This window comes from Alligator sinensis, unplaced genomic scaffold, assembly GCF_000455745.1.
Source record: "Alligator sinensis unplaced genomic scaffold, ASM45574v1 scaffold52_1, whole genome shotgun sequence".
Taxonomy (NCBI): Eukaryota; Metazoa; Chordata; order Crocodylia; family Alligatoridae; genus Alligator; species Alligator sinensis.
Genome location: NW_005842152.1, coordinates 1567204 through 1590076, shown reverse-complemented (window position 1 = coordinate 1590076; position 22873 = coordinate 1567204). Strand labels below are relative to the sequence as shown.

The 22873-nt window shown below is 41.4% G+C and overlaps 1 protein-coding gene across 4 annotated transcripts in view; it reads left to right on the top strand.

The window, feature by feature from the left end:
- Window positions 1-22873, top strand: part of MYOM2 (myomesin 2) — a 155277-nt gene that overhangs the window by 118633 nt on the left and 13771 nt on the right. For 3 of the 4 annotated variants that reach the window (XM_025206341.1, XM_025206340.1, XM_025206342.1), the window contains one exon: window positions 2062-2277. In XM_025206341.1, the coding sequence (XP_025062126.1) occupies window positions 2062-2277 (216 nt within the window). Of the gene's footprint in view, window positions 1-2061; window positions 3194-22873 lie in introns of those variants that run through there. The other variant, XM_006025526.2, reaches the window with a different exon arrangement.

The following is a 22873-nucleotide window of genomic DNA, read 5'->3' as shown; positions in this document are numbered from 1 at the left end:
AAATGTGAGCCTTGATAATTTTTTCAAAGACTTTGCCAAGGATGGAGGTGAGACTGACTGGCCTATAGTTGCCCGGGTCCTCCTTCCTCCCCTTCTTGAAAATGGGGACCACTTTGGCCCTTTTCCAGTCCTCCGGGACTTGGCCCGTGCGCCACGAGCATTCGAATATTCCCGCCAGTGGCTCTGCAATGATGTCGGCCAGTGCCTTCAGCACCCTTGGATGGAGCTGATCCGGGCCTGCCGACTTAAAGGCATCCAGTTCCTCCCAGTGACTCTGCACCATCTCAGGGTCTACACATGGAAGTCTGGCGCCTTGCTGCTGCCTCTCTACAACCCCAGTGAGAGACTTGTCCTGCCCCTCACTAAGGAACACTGAGGCAAAGAACTCGTTGAGGAGTTCAGTCTTGTCCCCCCTGTCCGCCACCAATTGTTTCTGCCCATTTAGCAGGGGTCCTATTCCTCCCTGGGCCTTCCTATTACTTCCTGGGCCTTCCTTTTACTCCAGAAGATCAGCTGCCTTTCCATCCTAAAATAAAATCTAGTGCTATTTCCTCTCCAGAAGCTAAAAATAAATTCCAGCAGCCAACACTGCCTGTGGTAAAAATCTGTCTTTGCCTAGGCTCAGTTCATGAGTCAATGTAGTACTAGACATAGGCAAGCTCTTTTGAGTACTCTGTCACATGCTTGGTGTGTGCAAGTTGAAATTTGCTTGAACAAAATCAAATCTTGAAAAATGTGACCCTCCATTAAGAAAATTCTATTAGATGAGAGTTAAGGAACACAAAGTTCCACGGAGGCCTGATCCTGCAAGGAACACTTAATAGATTATTTACAGCATGCATATCTATGAAGAAGATATTTGTACCTTCTCAGATCAGAGAGAAATGAAATCAATCATGGGAAGAGAAATTGTAAATCCATGATTTTTTCCTAAACGTTTCCAAGATAAAATGATAAGGCACCAAAGCAAGATAAAGGCAGACACAAGGTGATATAAAGTTAGGCAAAATAAAGTTATAAACATAAGTACAATAGGATTGAATTTTATCTTAATATAATGATATTTATGCGCATATATGTGTACATAAATAACAAGGCTTTACTAACATTTCTTAAAGGACAATGTGAAGTGATTTTGCAGGTGACTAATGTATTTTATCAAACCAGAATAATCTAAATTTGCTTATTTATATGCACATACAAACACATACACATACTAGTTTAAAAAACAAAGATATAGACATGTATTTTTTATTCTCCTTAAAATGTCATTGTTTGACCATTAGAGCATAGAAACCTGGAGAGACTATAGTATTGATTGCTTTCATAATAACATCTTAAATTTCTCAAAAAAGCTTTGTAGGAGGTCTAGGTCTGAATTGGTTTAGGCAATACTCTTCCCCGCTGTGTATGGAGAAACTTCAAGGATGCTTTTAAATGTATCATTGTCTGAACGGCAGACAAGGTTCCTTGGGTAAATCTGATATCTTTTATTAAACCAACCCAAATATTTGGAAAACAGTTATTAAGCAAGCTTTCAGGTTCAAAAACCCTTCGTCAGGCTCAGGAAGTTTCAGCAGTTGGTGTGTGCTCTTCCTGGATGGAATGAAAAGTAAAGAAGCCAGAGGCTGGGCTGGTATGTCTGAACAGTATGTTAGACTGATGGCTTGTCAGGAGTGTGCTGCCAGCATGACTGCAATGATCATTCAACTTGCCATCTTCAGCCACTATTACCTTTGGGCTATTGTTGCATCAGAGTCATCTGTAAGATGGAGGAAAGGCTGAATCTGAAGGAAGAATCCTTAGGCAAATCCTTCATGTATCTGTATTTTCAGTCCTCACACATCTAAATTTTTGGTTCACATTAATTAGCAAAGTTGAAGATTTATTGGAAAGTCCGGGGGGGGGGGGGGGGGGGGGGGGGCACTGGACCCAATGACCTGTAAGGTCTCTTCTAGCCCCTAATAACTATGAAACTATGAAAAGCATCCTGACAACTTTATGACCAAAAAAAAAAGGCTTACATTGACTAATGTCTAATGTGATTTTTCTTTTCTTTAGACTCTGAATCTAACCTGCTCTGTGTTTGGAAATCCTGATCCTGAAGTGGTCTGGTTTAAGAATGACAAGCAACTTGAACTTAATGACCATTTAGTAGTTTCACTGGAGCAAGGAAAGTTTGCCAGCTTCACGATCAAGGGAGTGTCCTCAGAGGATTCAGGCAAATATAGCATCCATGTCAAGAATAAATATGGTGGAGAAACAGTAGATGTCACTGTAAGTGTGTATGGACATGGGGAAGAACTGCCTGAGATTAAACCTTCCCAGGCCAAACCAAGACCAATACCGCCATCCTAGACCAGATGCTTAGAAAGGAATAAAAACCTCGAAAGCTGGAAAATCCAGCACAAAGTAAAGCTCAAGAACCATAAATCTGACAAATAAAACAATAGAGATGAGCTATAGTTGTAGTATTGTTGCACATAAACAATTGGCAATATCCAAACAAACATTGAGCTTTTTAAAGTGTGCATTAGAAATGTAGTTGTGCTGCAGCACTGCATACAATGCAGTGACATTACAATTGTATTTTACAGGATAAAAAATGTGGTATGGCATAACTTGCAAATAGCAAAACACTAAATACCTGCCATCAGGGTTTAATGTGTGATGGCAGTTTCTATAAAGCTACAGTAAAAAAAAATAACGCCCCCCAAAAAACAAAACAAAACAAAACAAAACAAAACAAAAAGCCCTATGCTGGGAATTAAACTATCATACAAGTAGCACACTGCAGTTACCTGTGTATTCAGAGCTGAATCCTGCCTGATACTCACACATGCAGTGTCCTTGACTTTGAAGCACTACATATGTGACTAAGGCAATCACGCAGGGCCTCTATAGTCCATATTTAGTATTAGCATTGTTTTTCCATAGTGCAAGCTGCTCTTTGGTAGAGGTTTACAAAAGATCACAGTGGACTCATTAAAACAGAAGTTACATGGTTATATTTTGTTTTTCTTGCTTTGTGCTAATAAAAATGTAAAAGTCACCTTGTGCATCTCACTGCACCAAATCACACTTAACTAGTTGTTTACTCTCCTTCATTGTTTAATTATGGCTTATTGCACAATTTCACAGCTTTTAGCATGCAGACAATCAACTTTCAATAAAGAACACAAATTATGGTTAATCACAGTCACTTTGTGTCACTTATAACATTAATTTTGTTTTTTATGGTATGAGTCTAGATACAAACCCAGCTGGTACCACAAAATACTCATTGAACTGGGTTTGATTCTCTTTTGCCTAAAATGAGCAGCAAACTTCTCTTTGACTTCTCTAGGAGCAGAAACATTATATTAGATTTCAATTTTACAAACACTTAAACGTGCTTACTATGAAAAGTGAGACTATTTTTGTGCTTAAGCTCAGGAGCTCAATATCTGTTTGAAAGTTTACAGGATTGGGCTTTAGGGGGAGATTCTTTGCACAATTACAGCCCCTTTATCTCCTCCAATGGTGCAAAAAGTTATGCTTTGTGCACAAATATCCAGCAAGGAAGTCTTTTATTGGCAGGTAGGTCTTGGCGGATGAAACTGCATCTCATCTAGGTTTCAGAATGAGTGGTTTTCTTTTCACCCAAAAAGTAGGGTAAGTACTGGGAAAGGAAGACAATAGAGGTTGGAGAATGGGTATCAGAAAGAAATGAAACTCCATCATATACGTTCTTTACTGCTAGGGGAGGATCTGGAAATGACACCATTTGAGTATTTTCTCTAAGTCATGTTGGGTTCATGGCTCCAAATCAGGGAGCCATAGCAGACTTTCTGAGTGTATGTGAAGACGTTACACTTAAAACCACCTAACTAGTGTTAGGTTGATTTACGTGCCAAACTGTATATATGTTTTGGGAGTTGAGATTGGGCAAAAAAATGGCCGTCTGATCTAATTTAGTTCACCTGAGGAGATGCACTACATAAGTCAGGCTAACCCATGCCTAATCCTTTGGAGCACAGCCTTGGCCCTGGGAAAGCCCAGCTGCCAGCTGCTCATACCAACCCAGGAACTGTGCTTTTCCTACTTCCCCCACTCTGGCTGGGCTATTTTTAGTCCTCTGACCCCCAACCCCTGACAGACAACATCCCCTCTGACCCAACATTGTCCCTCTAGCTGCTCCTCTGATCTTGCCAACACCCCTCCTCCCCCAATCCTGAGACCTGGTATCCCCCCTGATTCCACTTGCCCTTCCCCTACCCCAACTTACTTAGATCATGTTCCTAGCATGGCTTCCTGTGTGTACAACTGGGGACTCAGTCTCTAATTACCAAGCAAAAGAGTCATTCTTGCTGTCTTTTGGTTGCAATGAATCCCAACAGAAGGGAAAGAGGGAGAGTATCTCAGAGTACTTTATAGCTAAGACGACCATAAATTCCCTTGTTGCCAAGTCATTTTAAATACCTGTCGCAGGCATCCTCTCAGTTTCGTCAAGTGAATGCTTTTGTCTCATTTTCAGTGGGACCCCCAAAACTGCTGTTTAAAATGGGACTCTGAAAATAGGACTGTTTCACTCCTCACATGACACTCCCCACTCACTCTTCAGTTGCTCAGCTGAGGCAGGGTGGGCCACTAGTCAAATATGGTCCTATATATCCAATCCTGTTGATTGGATATTTAGCCAAGAAGTGGGAGATGTGTGTCCACTTCTCCTCAGGCAGAGGAGGGGAATGGAACCTGGGTCTGTAGGACTGTACTAGCTGTTGGGTTGAAAGGATTCATTTTCTTGCAGTGTTGTGACACCATTTTTTTATTTTCAGTCAAAACCATTTGGCAAATACAGTCTGAATTTTGAAGAAGTTCTAGGCAACTATATTTGTCATTGAATTTACTATTCAATGAAAAAATGTCATCCAACTGTATGCAAAGCAATCTGACTGTTAATATGGTCTGTATATGTTGCCATATATGCAACCCACGGCATTAGAAATCCAAGGAGGTTACAAAGGCTATCAGCAAACCCTTGCTTCCTTTCCTCATGAGAGCAGCATAACATTGGCAGCAGACTGACTGCTAAATGATGTTACTGTATTATTCTGACCTGTCTGTAGTTAAAAGGAAAAACCCTAAATTCTCTCTTAAGCCTGGCTAATTTTCAGTGGTTTCTATTAGGGAAGTAAGAGGTAACTTCACAAAAAAGAATGTATCCTTGAAACCATTATCAACTGTAAGAAGCCTGGGCGGTACCATTCTAAGTAGCTCAACAGCGGAAAGGGATCTCATAGTCAACTTCAAAATGTACATGAGTCACCAATGTGATGAAGTAATAAGTAAAGCTAACCACACTCTTCTTGCATAAGTAGGTGGATCACAAACAGGTCTAGGGAGGTGATATTTCCCCTCTATGTGGCATTGGTCAGGCCACAGCTGGAGTACTGCATCCAGTTTTGGGCACCGTACTTCAGGAAGGATGTAGATAACCTGGAAAAGGTTCAGAGGAGGGCCACCTGTCTGGTTAAAGGTCCACAGGAAAAACTGTACAACAATTGATTGAGGGACCTGAATCTCCTCAGCCTCCACAAGAGAAGGTTGAGAGGTGATCTTGTGGCCGTCCACAAACTCATGGGGGGGCAGGGGGGAGGGACAGCAGGAAATAGGGGATACAATGTTTACCAGGGTGCCCATTGGGGTAACTAGAAACAACAGCCTCTAACTGGAGGAGAGCATATTTAGATTGGACATCAGGAAAAAATTCTGTACAGTGAGGGTTGCCAAAATATGGAATATGCTTCCAAGGGAGGTGGTGTTGTCCCCTTCCTTGGAGGTATTTAAAAGGAGATTGGACAAACACCTGGCTGGGGTCATTTGACCCCAGCAATCTTTCCTGCCCAGCACAGGGGGTCAGACTTGATGATCTAATAGGTTCCTTTTGATCCTAAAATCTATGAAATCTATGTAATCTATGAAGCCACTTTAAAAAAAGCATTAGATGTACTGGTAATGGAATAGATTTTAATATCCATAGGCTGATCTAGGATTTTGAAGAGGGGCATTTAAATCATGTGGTGCATCATCACATATCACATGACATACTTTTTTCCAGTTAAAGAGAAGCTAGAAGTGTTACCAATATGTTAGGAGCTAGTGATATATTATTCAGTTTAAGATCAAAGCAAAAAGAAATATAACTATTGGAGGGTACAGTAATTTGCTAGATAACACAGTAAGGTTAAAAAACAGAGCAAACTAGGTAAAAATAGTTAAAATAGTCAAATGATATAATGGCATTATTCCAGCAGGTTAGGGCACCCAAGGGAATCCACACCTATCCCAGCCCTGGAACGGTGTCTGCCTGGGAGTGCAAGGAAGCTTAGGGTTTCCAATGGGACATTTATGTATCTGTACACCAATGCCAGGACCTTGGGCAACAAACAGTAGGAATTGGTCCTCCTGCTAAGCAAGAAAGACTATGATCTCATAGGGATAATGGAGACTTGGTGGGACTCCATCTATGACTGGGCCACAGGTATTGATGGCTATACCCTGTACAGGAGAGATCATGCAGATGATAAAAGGGGTGGGGGTGTAGCTCTCTATGTCAAGGAAAGCTACACATCCCTGCAAATTGACATTGGTACCCAGGGAAGATGACTGGAGTCTGTCTGGGTTAAAATACATGGGAAACATGGCACAGGGGACATCATGGTAGGAGTCTACTACAGACCTCCTAACCAGAAACAAGAACTAGAACAGGAATTCACCAGGGAACTGGCTGAGGCTGCATGCTTTCAGTGCGTGGTTGTCATGGGAGACTTTAACTACCCAGACATCTCATGGGAAGAGCACTCGGCCAAATTCGATCGGTTGCAAAGCTTCCTCATATGCGTGGATGAGCTCTACCTGACTGAAGAAGTCTATGGGCAGACAAGAGGTAAAGGGTTGCTGGACCTGGTACTGGCCAAAGGGGATGATCTGGTCAGTGACCTAAGAATCAGTGGAAAGCTGGGTGATAGTGACCATGAGCTGATCACCTTTCCTATCCATCGCAAAGCTGGCAAGTCAGTCAGCAATGCAGAAGTCCTCAACTTTAGGAAAGCTGACTTTGATGAGCTCAGGAAGCTCATTGTCGAGGCCGTAAAGGACCATGACTCGACAGAAAGAGGAGTCCAAGAGGAGTGGTTGCTCCTCAAGGGAGCGATCCTGACAGCACAAAGTTGTCCATCCCATCATGGAGGAAGGGTAGCAAAAGGGCGTAGCAACCCCCTTGGCTCAGCAGGGAACTTGAGGACTTCCTATGCCTAAAAAGAGAGACTTATAAAGGATGGATGGCTGGAATCACCATCAAGGAGGTGTATTCAGCACTGGTAGTGGACCAGGAAAGCCAAGGCTGCAACCGAACTCCATCTGGCTTCACATATCAAGGAGAATAAAAAGTCCTTTTTCAGATATGTAGGGAGTCAGAAAAAAAGCAAGGGTAACACTGGACCCTGATGAACCAAATGGGACAACTTATAACTGACACCTTTGAAAAAGCCAACCTGCTTAATGGGTACTTTGCATCAGTTTTTCATCAGGCCAAAGGGACTGCCCTGCCTAGCATGACACGGGACCGCCAGGGTGAGGGCGTATCTATACCCAGCATTGGTGCAGACCTTGTAAAGGAACACCTTGAGAGGTTGGACATCTTCAAGTCAGCTGGTACTGACAGATTACACCCTAGGCTGATCTAGGATTTGGAGTTGTACTCAAGGAGCTGGCAGGTGTCATAGCCCAACCATTGGCAAAAATACTAAAAATTTCATGGTGCTCAGGTGAAATACCTGAAGACTGGAAGAAGGCCAATGTGGTACCCATCTTCAAGAAAGGGCAGAAAGCAGATCCTGGAAATTACAGGCCAATCAGCTTGACCTCAATCCCTGGTAAGATTCTGGACAAAATTATCAAAGAGACCCTTCTTGATAAGCTGACTGATGGCAACCTCCTGAGGGACAGCCAGCCTGGGTTTGTTGCAGGTAGGTCTTGCCAGACCAATTTCATCTCCTTCTATGACCAGGTGACCTATCACCTGGACAAAGGAGAAGAGATTAACATCATATATCTGGATTTTAAAAAAGCCTTTGATTTGGTGTCCCATGATCTCCTTATTCAAAAATTAGCCAAATGGGTCCCCGGTTACACCACAGTCTGATGGCTGGCAAATTTGCTCTGAGGTCAGACCCAGAGAGTAGTAGTTGATGGATGTGAATCACTATGGTGCTCCGTGACCAGTGGTGTCCCCCAAGGCTCTGTCCTTGGACCGGTTCTCTTCAGCATCTTTATCTACAATGTGGACATTGGTGTCAGAAGTGCACTGGCCAAGTTTGCCAATGACACTAAACTTTGGGGCATAGTGTCCACACCTGAGGGTAGGCTAGTGATCCAGGCTGACTTGGATAAGCTTAGTAAGTGGGTGGATATAAACCTGATGACATTCAATACCAAAAAATGCAAGGTACTCCACCTCGGGAAAAAAAACCCACAGCATGCTTATAGGCTTGGCAGTGCTACGCTTACTAGCACCACAACTGAAAGAGACTTGCGGGTCATGAATGACCACAAGATGAACATGAGCCACCAATGTAATATTGCAGCTGGTAAAGCAAACAAAACTCTGGCTTGCATCCATAGATGCTTCTCAAGTAAATCCCAGGATGTCATCCTCCCACTGTACTCAGCCTTGGTGAGGCTTCAGCTTGATCCAATTCTGGGCTCCACAATTCAAGAAGGATGACAAGAAGCTTGAGACAGTCCAGAGGAAAGCCACGCACATAATCAGAGGGCAAGAGAATAGGCCTTATGAAGACAGGCTGAGAGCCATGGGACTCTTCAGCCTGGAAAAGCGCAGGCTCAGGGGGGACCTGGTGGCTGCCTATAAATACATAAGGGGTATACTTCAGGATCTGGGGGGACATCAGTTCACCAGAGTGTCCCAAGGGATAACAAGGACCAATGGTCATAAACTCCTCTGTGACCATTTTAGACTGGACCTAAGGAAAAACTTCTTTACTATCTGAGCCCCCAAGGCCTGGAATAGACTCTCTCCAGAAGTAGTGCAGGCACCTACTCTGGACTCTGTCAAGAAATGTTTGGATGTTTGTCTTGCTGGGATCCTTTGACCCTAGCTGACTTCCTGCCCCTGGGGCAGGGGCCTGGACTTGATGATCTTCAAGGTGCCATCCAGCCCTATGAATCAATGAATTTGTAGTCATTATAGTTAAATATATATTTCTTATTCAGATTCACAAAACAAAATCTAGCCTACTTGCGCACTTGACAGTACCTCCAGTACTTCATTATCAGTCATCTGAGTCAATATTACTACAAACGAGTTAAAGCTTTTAGCTAGAATAAAAAACAGTCTGCAAGGCGGTGAAATATGAGAGAGAGATGACCAGGAATGGCTAATTGGCAGTAACATTGAAGAAGAAAGGATAGGTTGAATAGTGGTACATCAAGACCATTAAAAAGGATGGACCGTTGTTAACACCTGTGGATTAGAGAGAGATTGGCAAGAATCAGAGAGATGATAATGAGCTATGAAGTCAATAGACTCTCTCAACACTGCCTGAATAGAAATGCTTCCGCCCCTCCCAGACAGTTGGTTTTCAAAGTTGGCTAGAGCAGGAATCAAACGGGGATACAACTTCACTAGTGCACCCCACCTTGATCTGCCCCTATTAATATCCATTTAATGAAAAAGTGATTATTTTACTATGTCCATTTAATAAACTTCAGTGTAATTTTAGGAGTATTAACTAGAGAGGTGACATTTTAAATGGAAGAAAAATAGAAGCTAGACAATCAACACAAATTACTATTTTTTGAGGATCTGTCTCATAGAACTATCATGTCTATTGAATAGGTGGGCTGACTGGAGAAGAATGCTATGATAATGTAAAAAAGTAGGAGATAACCTTACTGGGACGTTATGAATTTAAAAAAATAAGGATTTCTTATTTTAAAAAAGCAAAATAAGGATTTTTCACCAAACACCTACCACAAGAAGAATCAAGACATTTAATTTGAATCTGACATCATGCATAGGTTAAACCAAACCTTTTAGTAAAGTAAACTAAGTTGATTTTTCCTTACTATTCCAATTTTGTATTTAATACCTCAGAGGTTTTCTAAATCTTACTGTAGCAGGTTCACAAAACATCAGAGCTAGTCTCAATAGCATACAAAGTGAGTATCAGCAAGAATTTAATATTATTCTTATCTCCTTCTTCAGTACACAGGTTAAATTTAGCTGAGACTATCAAATTATTGTATGTTATGGCAGATTTCAGAGGTATCCTTGGGCACAGCAGACAAGGTTAGCTTCATCTCAGTTTTACCTTTAGCTGGCCTTTTTATTTAAGCAAGCTTCAGTTACTTCCTTTCAAGCAGAGGGAAAGAATTTATTATGACAGTTAATCCTCTGCTGAAGTACTGAAATTATCATTCACTGTGATATTATATTGAGAAGGCAAAGGATTTGTATACGCTGTCTCCCTTGTACACAGAGATTTCATTTTAAAACTTTGTTACCAGTTGTTAAGAAATGAGACTGGTGAGCACTACTTTAAAGGAGGCTGCAATTTTAAAATAAACTTGCGTTTAGTAATCCCTGGATGTAAAAGGGATGGATAGATGGGTTTAGTGCTCAAATCAGATTGAAATCATGATTAGATATTTTGGCAATTATGCATATTTTTCATGGACTTAGTTTCCAGGTTAGTTCAATTAAAGAACACTTTGGGAAGCGGCGAGGCAAAGGCAGATATTTACCAGACTCAGCTCGTCTAAATTACTATTGCTCCACTGAAGTCAATGAAGGGTTACCCATTTACACAGGCTGAGCATCTCTCCTCTTATTTACACTGTTCCAGGGCCCCATTGTAGACTGCTAGCTCTTGCTTCTAAAAAAAATGCTTCTATTCAAATGATTTCCTGTCACACTGGTGAGTTTCACGTTGTCTGAGTTTCATGTTGTGCTTTTCTGGGCAGTCATAGCATGAAATGGAGCATAGTTGGCTTGTCACAGGAGGCCAATAACATGTCAGCCAGTTGTGCTGATGGGCCTGAAGTTGCTACTGTGTCTGGCAGGTTGGCAGAGTACTGCAAGGCTGGCTAGGCTGCCTGTCCTCTGAGCACCTGCTTCCTTTGAATCATTTCTGATATGTACACTGTTTATCTGCTCAAAAAAAAAGTTCTATGAAAATTCCTCCAAAGGCCAATTTACAGGTGTTTTTTTATAGAGAAAAGATTTCTTTTGTGTCTGTATTTGCCTTTCGTGTAAATCTTTTCCCACCTCATAAGGCTTGCTTATATCCCATTGAGCTAAAAGCTCACTCACTACATTAATCTGCTCACATACGGAGACAGAGATTCTTGGATAATAGTACCCTGAGTGGTGTTAACAGAGAGACTGTTTTTGAAAAAGAAACTTTAGAAAAATAATATAACACCTTCTTCCCTGGTTTACAGGAATAGAATAAAACCTCTAGATGGCACCAAAAGAACAGGATAAAAATGATCAGGTCTTAAAAAATTCTGCCAACTATAGCATATCCATCTTTTTGATGCAAACACATCATTTAGGGAATAGGAGATTATTAAAAGCATTATACTTATGCCAGTGACAAGGACAGGTCCAGCAAATTACTGTTTCCAGGAAATAGCAGGTGATTTTGCAGACGATAATGCCACTTTTTAATCTTTGTATGATACACATTAGGAGGTAAAACATACTTTCTGAGGTATTACAAGGACCTTATTATATCACGTTTTTCTTCTGATATGAAACCCATAGAACATATAGTGAAGTCTGAATGAATAGTCTGAATGAGCACATATCAGACTTAGAAGTATAAAGTTTCAAAGTACTTCTCAGGGCTTCAAATATTTTACTTCAAGGATCAAATCCTGCTGATTTTACTCTGTCGTCACACAGAGAATATTCCATTTGATGTTAACATGAATTCTGGGAAGGAAGACTGCAGGATCTGGCTCTAAGCACTGACATTGTAAGAGTCAGTGGTGTCAAGATCACCACTGACTCAAGTGGTCAAGTTTACCACTGATGTGGTAAACTAGTACTATTATATATTAATATTTCATTCTTTGTTGCAACGTGCAGTAACTCACTTATCCACTTTGTCCTTGGATATTATCTCAAAGTTTATCAGATTCCTATATTTTAAAAACAGCATATTTGACCTTAGATCATTTCCTTTATGAACATCTGAACTGTATAGGGGCACTTTAAAGCACTGTTTATCAGCAATAACGTTGTCTCATTGGTTAAATTAATATAATCTCATTCTAGATATGGGGAAGGTGCACTTCTACCTTCAGGCATCTAAGTGACACACATTGTACATTATCTCAAAATCCTATTCTGTGAGAACGGACCCATGGCTTTTCATTCCTTTCTGACTTGTAGGCCAGTTTCTGCCTAGCCCAGGGCCTATATGATCCTAATTTTGACCATGGGGATTGGAGCACTCCTTGAGGAGGTAGGATATGTGTGTTCAAGCTGACTGGGGCTTAGATCTGCAGGTGTTTTGATTCCATAGAAGGTGTTCTAGCCTCCAGGTTTTTGGCCAAAATGCTAATATGGGTATTTGTGCCTGATTAATATAACTTCTCAACAGAGAAGTGATAGTATTGTAGCACGTTGCTGGATTCTTTTTCCTATTTCATGTGCATTGTACTTGGGAAGACATGCTCCCCTCAGTATGTAACAGTGATTCCTTCACAACGGCATATAATCAGACTCCACAGTCAACTGGTATCCAAAGAGAAACTGATGGAATTATTCCTTTGAGAAGAGTACAGCCAGTAACTTTGATCTTGTCTGAGCATATCTCCCATTTGTGTGTTCCAGGGCTTTGCAGAAAATGCTATTGACTTTACATCAGTTTGTATTTGTATCAGTGCTCCTCCACTGTCCCCTTTGGAGGCTTGACACAGTAGCTGTAGTTGTTCCACCAGACTGGGGCTTTTAAAGACTGGTGCCTTGCTTATGCTTTTTTATTTTTTCAAAGCTTGTACTTTCTTTACTTTTCCTTTCCTAATGGGTCTCTGACTGCTACTATGCTGCACCATGGTCTGTTTCTCATCTCAAAGGTTCACAGAACCTGGAAAGATATTTGGCCATCCCTATAAATTACAGAAATTACTTCACAACCTTTGATCTGAGCATATCCTCATTGGCTTTGGTTTCTTGAGGTCTAGCCAAAATCAGTCAGAAGCCAGAATATATCCACTGTAGGAGGAACGTTTAGTTTTCCTCAGCTTCCGCTGCATGCCGCCTAATATTTCTTTCCTGACTTCATGGCACTAGATTGCTTCTTGACATCACTTTCAGTATGAACATCATCAGCTACATTCTTCATGCCTGTGAGCCCATCTGGTGGCTCTTTCAATTTACACTGGAAAATCTCTTGGGGCTGGCAACTAAAAGCAGGGAGTAAGTGCTGTAGGAGTTGATAGAGGGCACCTATTTTTTTATGAATATTGTTGACTTCAACTAACAGGAAAAAGTTATGCACAGATACAGAAATTGGACTCTGGACTTATTTATGATTAGGAGCACACTAGAATATAGTAAAAAATAATGTAGACTTTCAAACACCATTCCTCCATTAAAAGTTCCAGCCTTTTGCTCCTTCATATGTGCTTTTCACACATGATCTCGAAGAGGGAAACCAGGAATGAACTGCAATGCAAGTTCTTCCCAGCCTTCCCTTTTGCACTAATGTTGGGGGTAGGAGGGAAAAGTAATTTATTTTGGTCTTTTGAGACCTGGAATATTCCTTCCTGCATACCCAATCAGCTACAATAGCCTACACAGTCCCTGTCTCTCTTCTCCCACTTCCCACCCATTTGCTCCTGGTGAGAAAGGGGATATTGGACACAAAGCTCAGCTTACATCTGTAACTAGAACTTTGCTCTCCCAACTTTCTGTATGGCTGCTCAGGCCACAGTCTAAACTTCACTGGCTATCAGCAATAATGAACAAATAGAACATTCATAAAATTGTATGTTCCAAACTTCTACTTGAAGAAATACTGACCATTAACCTTTAATTTTGGGGGGTGGGGGTGAGTAGGGGGGAATAAAGAAAAACAGAAAGGAACTGTTCAGCTCAGCTCAAATTTGCCACAAATTTTGCTTGTACAAAAATAATAAAGAGCTATAACAGATTTTGTAGATTTTTTTTGAACAGTGATTCAGGAACAACTAATATTTTGCTGTGTTTGCAACCTGAATGCTGCCAAAATATACTAGTAAAAAACTGATATTGACTAGAAACAAGCAGCTAAATGGAATTTAGTTTGACTGGAACTGCCCACACCGAGGGAAGGGCAAAACAGTGAAATAACAAAAGTACAAAAGAAATAAAGTATTTGATATTTAAAATGTTACATGCTTAATAATTTACATATAAGGAAGGCATATTTTCTTGAAAAACACCCCTTCAGTTTTAAATCTGTCTTTAGCTCTTTAACTGTATTCATTTGAACTGTGTGTTTTGTCTTAAAATTATTTAAATGGAACTCTTAATTTGTCTTGTATCTACTAAAGGGACAAATTATACTCGTCTGCTAGAAGAGTCAGGTAGAGAATGCAGATGGAGATATTCTGCAGAAGGAAACAGTACAGGCATGCAATCAATATTATAAAATATATGTTTGCATTCCTGATACTATTACTATCATGCTACCCTCACTGCATTACTACCATCATCACATTACAGTCACAGAGAAAAATACATTTTACTCTAAAGTGTTAACTAAGACTCTTTAGCTGAAAACACTTAAAATAACAACATTAGCAGGTGTGTATTACCATGCTAATGGGACTATATGAATAAAGTTAAACATATTTGTCTCCACTCAAGTCAATATTACCACTAGCTAATTATGCTAGGTGGAACTGGTAGCATTGCCTTGTTTTAAGGTTTCCTGATACTTCCCATCCCTTTATAAGCCTGTGTTCTCAGTTGTTGTCAGCTTGCCAAAATTTAACCATTGGGACTGAAATTTTCCATGATGAGTATGTGCCTCAGGAAGATTTCTTTTTGAGGCAGGGAAGGAGCAGGGGAATTTTCACTGAAATGGAGGTTAGAAATGAGGTTAAGGAAAAAATATTGTTTTGCTCTGTTAAAGGATTCCAGTTACCTTTGTTTTAAAATGTGCTAGGCCTCCATGATTTGGAGTGGGAACTTGACATTTGACAGGAGAAGGAGTTTCTGCCTAGCCCAGGGCCTATATGATCCTAATTTTGACCATGGGGATTGGAGCACTCCTTGAGGAGGTAGGATATGTGTGTTCAAGCTGACTGGGGCTTAGATCTGCAGGTGTTTTGATTCCATAGAAGGTGTTCTAGCCTCCAGGTTTTTGGCCAAAATGCTAATATGGGTATTTGTGCCTGATTAATATAACTTCTCAACAGAGAAGTGATAGTATTGTAGCACGTTGCTGGATTCTTTTTCCTATTTCATGTGCATTGTACTTGGGAAGACATGCTCCCCTCAGTATGTAACAGTGATTCCTTCACAACGGCATATAATCAGACTCCACAGTCAACTGGTATCCAAAGAGAAACTGATGGAATTATTCCTTTGAGAAGAGTACAGCCAGTAACTTTGATCTTGTCTGAGCATATCTCCCATTTGTGTGTTCCAGGGCTTTGCAGAAAATGCTATTGACTTTACATCAGTTTGTATTTGTATCAGTGCTCCTCCACTGTCCCCTTTGGAGGCTTGACACAGTAGCTGTAGTTGTTCCACCAGACTGGGGCTTTTAAAGACTGGTGCCTTGCTTATGCTTTTTTATTTTTTCAAAGCTTGTACTTTCTTTACTTTTCCTTTCCTAATGGGTCTCTGACTGCTACTATGCTGCACCATGGTCTGTTTCTCATCTCAAAGGTTCACAGAACCTGGAAAGATATTTGGCCATCCCTATAAATTACAGAAATTACTTCACAACCTTTGATCTGAGCATATCCTCATTGGCTTTGGTTTCTTGAGGTCTAGCCAAAATCAGTCAGAAGCCAGAATATATCCACTGTAGGAGGAACGTTTAGTTTTCCTCAGCTTCCGCTGCATGCCGCCTAATATTTCTTTCCTGACTTCATGGCACTAGATTGCTTCTTGACATCACTTTCAGTATGAACATCATCAGCTACATTCTTCATGCCTGTGAGCCCATCTGGTGGCTCTTTCAATTTACACTGGAAAATCTCTTGGGGCTGGCAACTAAAAGCAGGGAGTAAGTGCTGTAGGAGTTGATAGAGGGCACCTATTTTTTTATGAATATTGTTGACTTCAACTAACAGGAAAAAGTTATGCACAGATACAGAAATTGGACTCTGGACTTATTTATGATTAGGAGCACACTAGAATATAGTAAAAAATAATGTAGACTTTCAAACACCATTCCTCCATTAAAAGTTCCAGCCTTTTGCTCCTTCATATGTGCTTTTCACACATGATCTCGAAGAGGGAAACCAGGAATGAACTGCAATGCAAGTTCTTCCCAGCCTTCCCTTTTGCACTAATGTTGGGGGTAGGAGGGAAAAGTAATTTATTTTGGTCTTTTGAGACCTGGAATATTCCTTCCTGCATACCCAATCAGCTACAATAGCCTACACAGTCCCTGTCTCTCTTCTCCCACTTCCCACCCATTTGCTCCTGGTGAGAAAGGGGATATTGGACACAAAGCTCAGCTTACATCTGTAACTAGAACTTTGCTCTCCCAACTTTCTGTATGGCTGCTCAGGCCACAGTCTAAACTTCACTGGCTATCAGCAATAATGAACAAATAGAACATTCATAAAATTGTATGTTCCAAACTTCTACTTGAAGAAATACTGACCATTAACCTTTAATTTTGGGGGGTGGGGGTGAGTAGGGGGGAATAAAGAAAAACAGAAAGGAACTGTTCAGCTCAGCTCAAATTTGCCACAAATTTTGCTTGTACAAAAATAATAAAGAGCTATAACAGATTTTGTAGATTTTTTTTGAACAGTGATTCAGGAACAACTAATATTTTGCTGTGTTTGCAACCTGAATGCTGCCAAAATATACTAGTAAAAAACTGATATTGACTAGAAACAAGCAGCTAAATGGAATTTAGTTTGACTGGAACTGCCCACACCGAGGGAAGGGCAAAACAGTGAAATAACAAAAGTACAAAAGAAATAAAGTATTTGATATTTAAAATGTTACATGCTTAATAATTTACATATAAGGAAGGCATATTTTCTTGAAAAACACCCCTTCAGTTTTAAATCTGTCTTTAGCTCTTTAACTGTATTCATTTGAACTGTGTGTTTTGTCTTAAAATTATTTAAATGGAACTCTTAATTTGTCTTGTATCTACTAAAGGGACAAATTATACTCGTCTGCTAGAAGAGTCAGGTAGAGAATGCAGATGGAGATATTCTGCAGAAGGAAACAGTACAGGCATGCAATCAATATTATAAAATATATGTTTGCATTCCTGATACTATTACTATCATGCTACCCTCACTGCATTACTACCATCATCACATTACAGTCACAGAGAAAAATACATTTTACTCTAAAGTGTTAACTAAGACTCTTTAGCTGAAAACACTTAAAATAACAACATTAGCAGGTGTGTATTACCATGCTAATGGGACTATATGAATAAAGTTAAACATATTTGTCTCCACTCAAGTCAATATTACCACTAGCTAATTATGCTAGGTGGAACTGGTAGCATTGCCTTGTTTTAAGGTTTCCTGATACTTCCCATCCCTTTATAAGCCTGTGTTCTCAGTTGTTGTCAGCTTGCCAAAATTTAACCATTGGGACTGAAATTTTCCATGATGAGTATGTGCCTCAGGAAGATTTCTTTTTGAGGCAGGGAAGGAGCAGGGGAATTTTCACTGAAATGGAGGTTAGAAATGAGGTTAAGGAAAAAATATTGTTTTGCTCTGTTAAAGGATTCCAGTTACCTTTGTTTTAAAATGTGCTAGGCCTCCATGATTTGGAGTGGGAACTTGACATTTGACAGGAGAAGGAGTGTTAAGGATGCAAGTCTGAAAATGTTTCTAAAATTGGCCAAATTTCATAAACCACAGTTTGCACATGATCCACAGCTATAATCTTCAAAGCTTTTGCACACTTTGCATGCTTCTATTTAGGGCCAAGCAACTCTTACACTCTGATGTCCCTTATTTGGGACTTGATTCCAAACCAAAGGGGCCTGGCACATTTTAAAACAAAGATCACCAGAATCCCTTAACAGAGCAAAACAATATTTTTCCTTAACCTCATTTCTAACCTCCATTTCAGTGAAAATTCCCCTGCTCCTTCCCTGCCTCAAAAGGAAATCATCCTGAGGCACATACTCATCATGGAAGATTTCAGTCCCAATGGTTAAATTTTGGCAAGCTGACAACAACTGAAAACACAGGCTTATAAAGGGGAAGGGAAGTGTCAGGAAACCTTAAAACAAGGCAATGCTACCAGTTCCACCTAGCATAATTAGCTAGTGCTAATATTGACTTGAGTGGGGACAAATATGTTTAACTTTACTCATATACATTGTCCCATTAGCATGGTAATACACATCTGCTAGTGTTGCTATTTTAAGTGTTTTCAGATAAAGATTCTTAGTTGACACTTTGGGGTAAAATGTGTTTTTCTCTGTGACTGTTATGTGATGATGGTAGTAATGCAGTGAGGGTAGCATGATAGAAATAATATCAGTAATGCAAACATATATTTTATAATATTGATTGCATGCCTGTGCTATTTCCTTCTGCAGAGTATCTCCATCTGCATTCTTTACCTGACTCTTCTAGCTGGCATATTAGTGTAGTTTGTAAAGTGCTGCACCTGGGGATGAACAGTCCCCTACACACTTACAGGCTTGGTAGTGCCAAACAGACCAGCACCACAAATGGAAGGGACACGGGAGTAATAATTGACCACAGTATAAATATGAACCAGCAGTGCGACACTGTAGCCAGCAGGGCAAATAATACTCTAGCATGCATCAATTAATGCATCTCCAGCAAAACCAAGGAAGTGATTCTTCCGCTCCACTCAGCATTGGTGAGACTGCAGCTGGAGTACTACGTCCAGTTCTGGGTGCCACACTTTAACAAGGATGTGGTAAAGCTTGAGAGAGTCCAGAGAAGGGCCACCCATATGATCATAGAATCATAGAAGTAGAGTCGGAAGGGACCTTGTAGATCTTCAAGTCTGACCCCCTGCCTGGGCAGGAGGAAAACTGGGCTCAAATGACCCCAGCCAGGTAGGCGTCGAGCTGCCTCTTAAAGATCCCCAGGGTAGGAGCCAGCACCACTTCTCTTGGAAGTTTGTTCCAGAGCCTCTCAGGGCAACCCATACGAGGAAAGGCTGAGGGATCGGGGACTCTTCAGTTTGAAAAAGAGAAGGCTCGGAGGGGACTTGGTAGCAGCTTACTGCTACATCAGGGGAGTACATCAAGGGCTAAGTGAACAACTGTTCACCAAGGCACCCTTGAGGGAAACCAGGAGTAATTACCACAAATTCCTAGAAGACCATTTCAGGCTTCAGGCTCAACATTAGGAAAAACTTCTTCACAGTTAGGGTGTCCAGTGACAGTGGAATAAGCTCCCTCCAGAGGTCATGCAATCGCCAACCCTGGAAAGCTTCAAGAGGAGTCTGGACGGTCACCTTGCTGGGGTTACCTGACCCCAGTTGTCTTTCCTGCCTGGTTCAGAGGGCTGGACCCAATGATCTTATGAAGTCCCTTTCTGCCTTACAATCTATGAATCTATGAATTTTGTATTTTTGTTATTTTACCATTTTGCCCTTTTCTCAGTGTGGGTAATGCCAGTCAATCTAAATTCCATTTTGTTGCTTGTTTCTAGTAAATATCTGTTTTTCATAGCATATTTTGGAGGCATTCAGGTTGCAAACATAAATGCTGCTAAAATATGCTAGCGAAAAATTGAAATTATATATATACATATGTACATATATATGTATATGTACATATGTGTATATATATATATATATTTTTTTTTTTGGAAGATAGACATTAATTGTGTGTTGCTCATTTTTTGTGGGTGCATCTACACATGAAATTATGGTGAAGCCAATGAACTTTGGAGCTGTTTAAGCTGAAGTAATGTTCCCAGGCGTGGCATTTACAAGTGTGCCTGAGAGAGCAGCAATTTGAGCCAGGGTAGAGGAACCCTAGGTTGGTAAGGGGCACTGGGGGCCAGCACCTGTCTCCAGGTGGCAGTGGCAGGAACTGGAGGGGCTGGCTGCGGCATAAAAGTGCTGACCATGCAGAGCTGTGTGGCTAGGTGGCAGGCAAAACTGTGGCCCCTGCCCAGTCACTGTCTACACTTGTGTTTCAGTGCAGTTAACTACTCTGTTGTAATACAGTACTGTCCCCAACAGTACAATCTTATGGCAGAGTAATTAACTGTGCTGAAACTATCTAATGACCCAGTACTATCTTACAGCTGAGTTAAGTAGTTTACTGTGCCCTAATACCAACATACATGTAGATACTTTACTGTGGAGCTAATTAGTCTGCCTTGTGGTAAAGCACAGGTGTAAATGCACCAGGTGGCTGGATCCAGATGTGCAGGCAGGTACAGTTTGTGGCACTGTAAGCCTCTTTGTGAGGCCACAAACTGCATACCTTGCATGTTAAACCGTGTGCTATGCTGCTAATTAGCAGTGCTGAGGCAAAATTTGCTACTGGGATTTTCCAGTACCAAAAAAAAACCCTGAAGAAAAATGTGGTGCAAAGCACGCTAAAGTTGTGTGTGCCAGGATAAACGTGGAGACAGGGGAGCAGGCGGCCTGTTTCCCCTCTCTGCATGCTGGGGAGCCCCTGCGCCGAGGCACTCTGCCCCAGCCAGCTGCTCCCCTGCTGGCTGGGGTGCAGTGTGCTTCCAGATGGGGAGCAGGCAGCCCTGGGCTGGCTGTTTCCCTGTCTCTGTGTGCCTCTGAGCAGAGGCTCCACTGTGGAGCCCTCGTGCTGAGGTACATGGAGATAGGGGACCAGGCAGCCTGGGCTGGCTGTTCCCCTGTCTCGATGCACACTGTGCCCCAGTCAGCTGTTCCATGGCTATCTGGGGTTCAGCGTGCCTCAGTGCAGGGGCTCCATGTGCGTTAGTGTGGGGGCTATGCAGTGGAGCCCCCACATTGAGGCACATAGAGACAGGGAAGCAGCCAGCTCAGGTCTGCCTTCTCCCCCATCTACAGGCATATCATGTCCCAGCCACCAGGAAGTGGCTGGCTGGGGCACTGGGTTCTTCATCACAGGGGCTCCGCAACTAATGGAGATGGGGGAGCAGGCAGTCCTGGGCAGCCTGCTCCTCCATCTTCATATGCTGCTCCCCAGATGGCTGGTGCACAAGGTGCCTCAGTGCAGGGGCTGCCTGCTGGCTAACCATGCTGAGGCACCCTGTCTCCCAGCCAACCACCCCCACTTCAGCACTTGGGGCGGGGCAGGGCAGGGCCGGGGAGAGGCATGCACTGTGGGACAAAGTAGTGGCACAAATTTTTGCCATGACTATTTGTGTTCCTGCAAATGCATACCCCTACTCATGTGAATGTGGCCTGTATGACTAAGTAGAGACCTTAGGGTGTGATCTGTAGATGTACTAATAACAGCTGCTACTGGATTTGATGAGAAGCGATCTTTGAGCATATAAAAATCTATGTGGAGCTAATGCTATGAAAAATCCAGGTGTTTCACCAATTAAGGTGAAAGTATTTTGTTAATTTTATGTTCTAGCCCCCATCTGTGAAAATAACATCTTCTCCTCTCATAGGAGTGTGGCGATAACAAATACATTTATCTTTTGTATTTAACATAATACAGTGTAGGCAAAATAAGACACTATATGAAACTAGGAAACAAATTCTTTCTGATAGGTATGCTTGTCACCCATATCTGAAGCTGAAACTACAGAAACTACTAAAACCCTAAGGAAGGAGTTATCTTAGCTTGTTCTCTAACACAAGAAGTGGAATCTTCTCATATCCCATTATTACAGGCAACTAGTTGATCCACATGGCGTAAGGGACATTATCATCCATCTTAGAAGTTGCTGATAGGAAGCAAATCTTCAGCCCAATGAGATTTGTTTCCTTTTCCTGTCTAAGTGTCACAACAGAGCTGTCAGTATGAGAGAGTTCATCTTCAGGCTATACAGCACCTTTACATTTTCTTTCCCAGTTGACTGATAGCAGGATGGAGCTCAGACAGAGTACAACAGCAATTGCACAGATACCAGTATTCTCTACACAGTGATTTCATACATCAAACTGTATGTAATGGGTTGCTTTGGTTCTACAGAGCCACTAATATCTCTAATAGCAAGGGAAAAAAGATGGAAGAAACTATGACAGGCTAGATGCATTGATGGGCTCTACATACATTGAAACACGAAGACAAAGGCAGCCAGAATCTTAGCTTAAATTAGGTTTATGGGTGTCTTGCATTCTGGAGTGGTTCAAAGCACCCCATGAATCTGGTTCTGTCTTTTTGATATTTGTGGCAGCTCTTTCTGCCTAAGAGCTTCTGCTTATTCCATTTCATTGCCATACAATAACATATTAACTGACTAGTGCCAGCACAGCATTACTTATGAGAAAAAAGAAGAAAAAAAGAGAATGCCAAATCATATATTCTCTCTACTTTTTCCTGTTTTTTGTTTTTAAATTTTGCTCTGCTAGGAATCTTTTATTTTCCTGCATCCTAATAAACTGCCTCAATGACAAAGCTAAACCTGTCTTGCAAGAGTAATGGGAGCTACTTCAATAGCTCTTACTTTAATAGTTTTCCTATTTTATTTT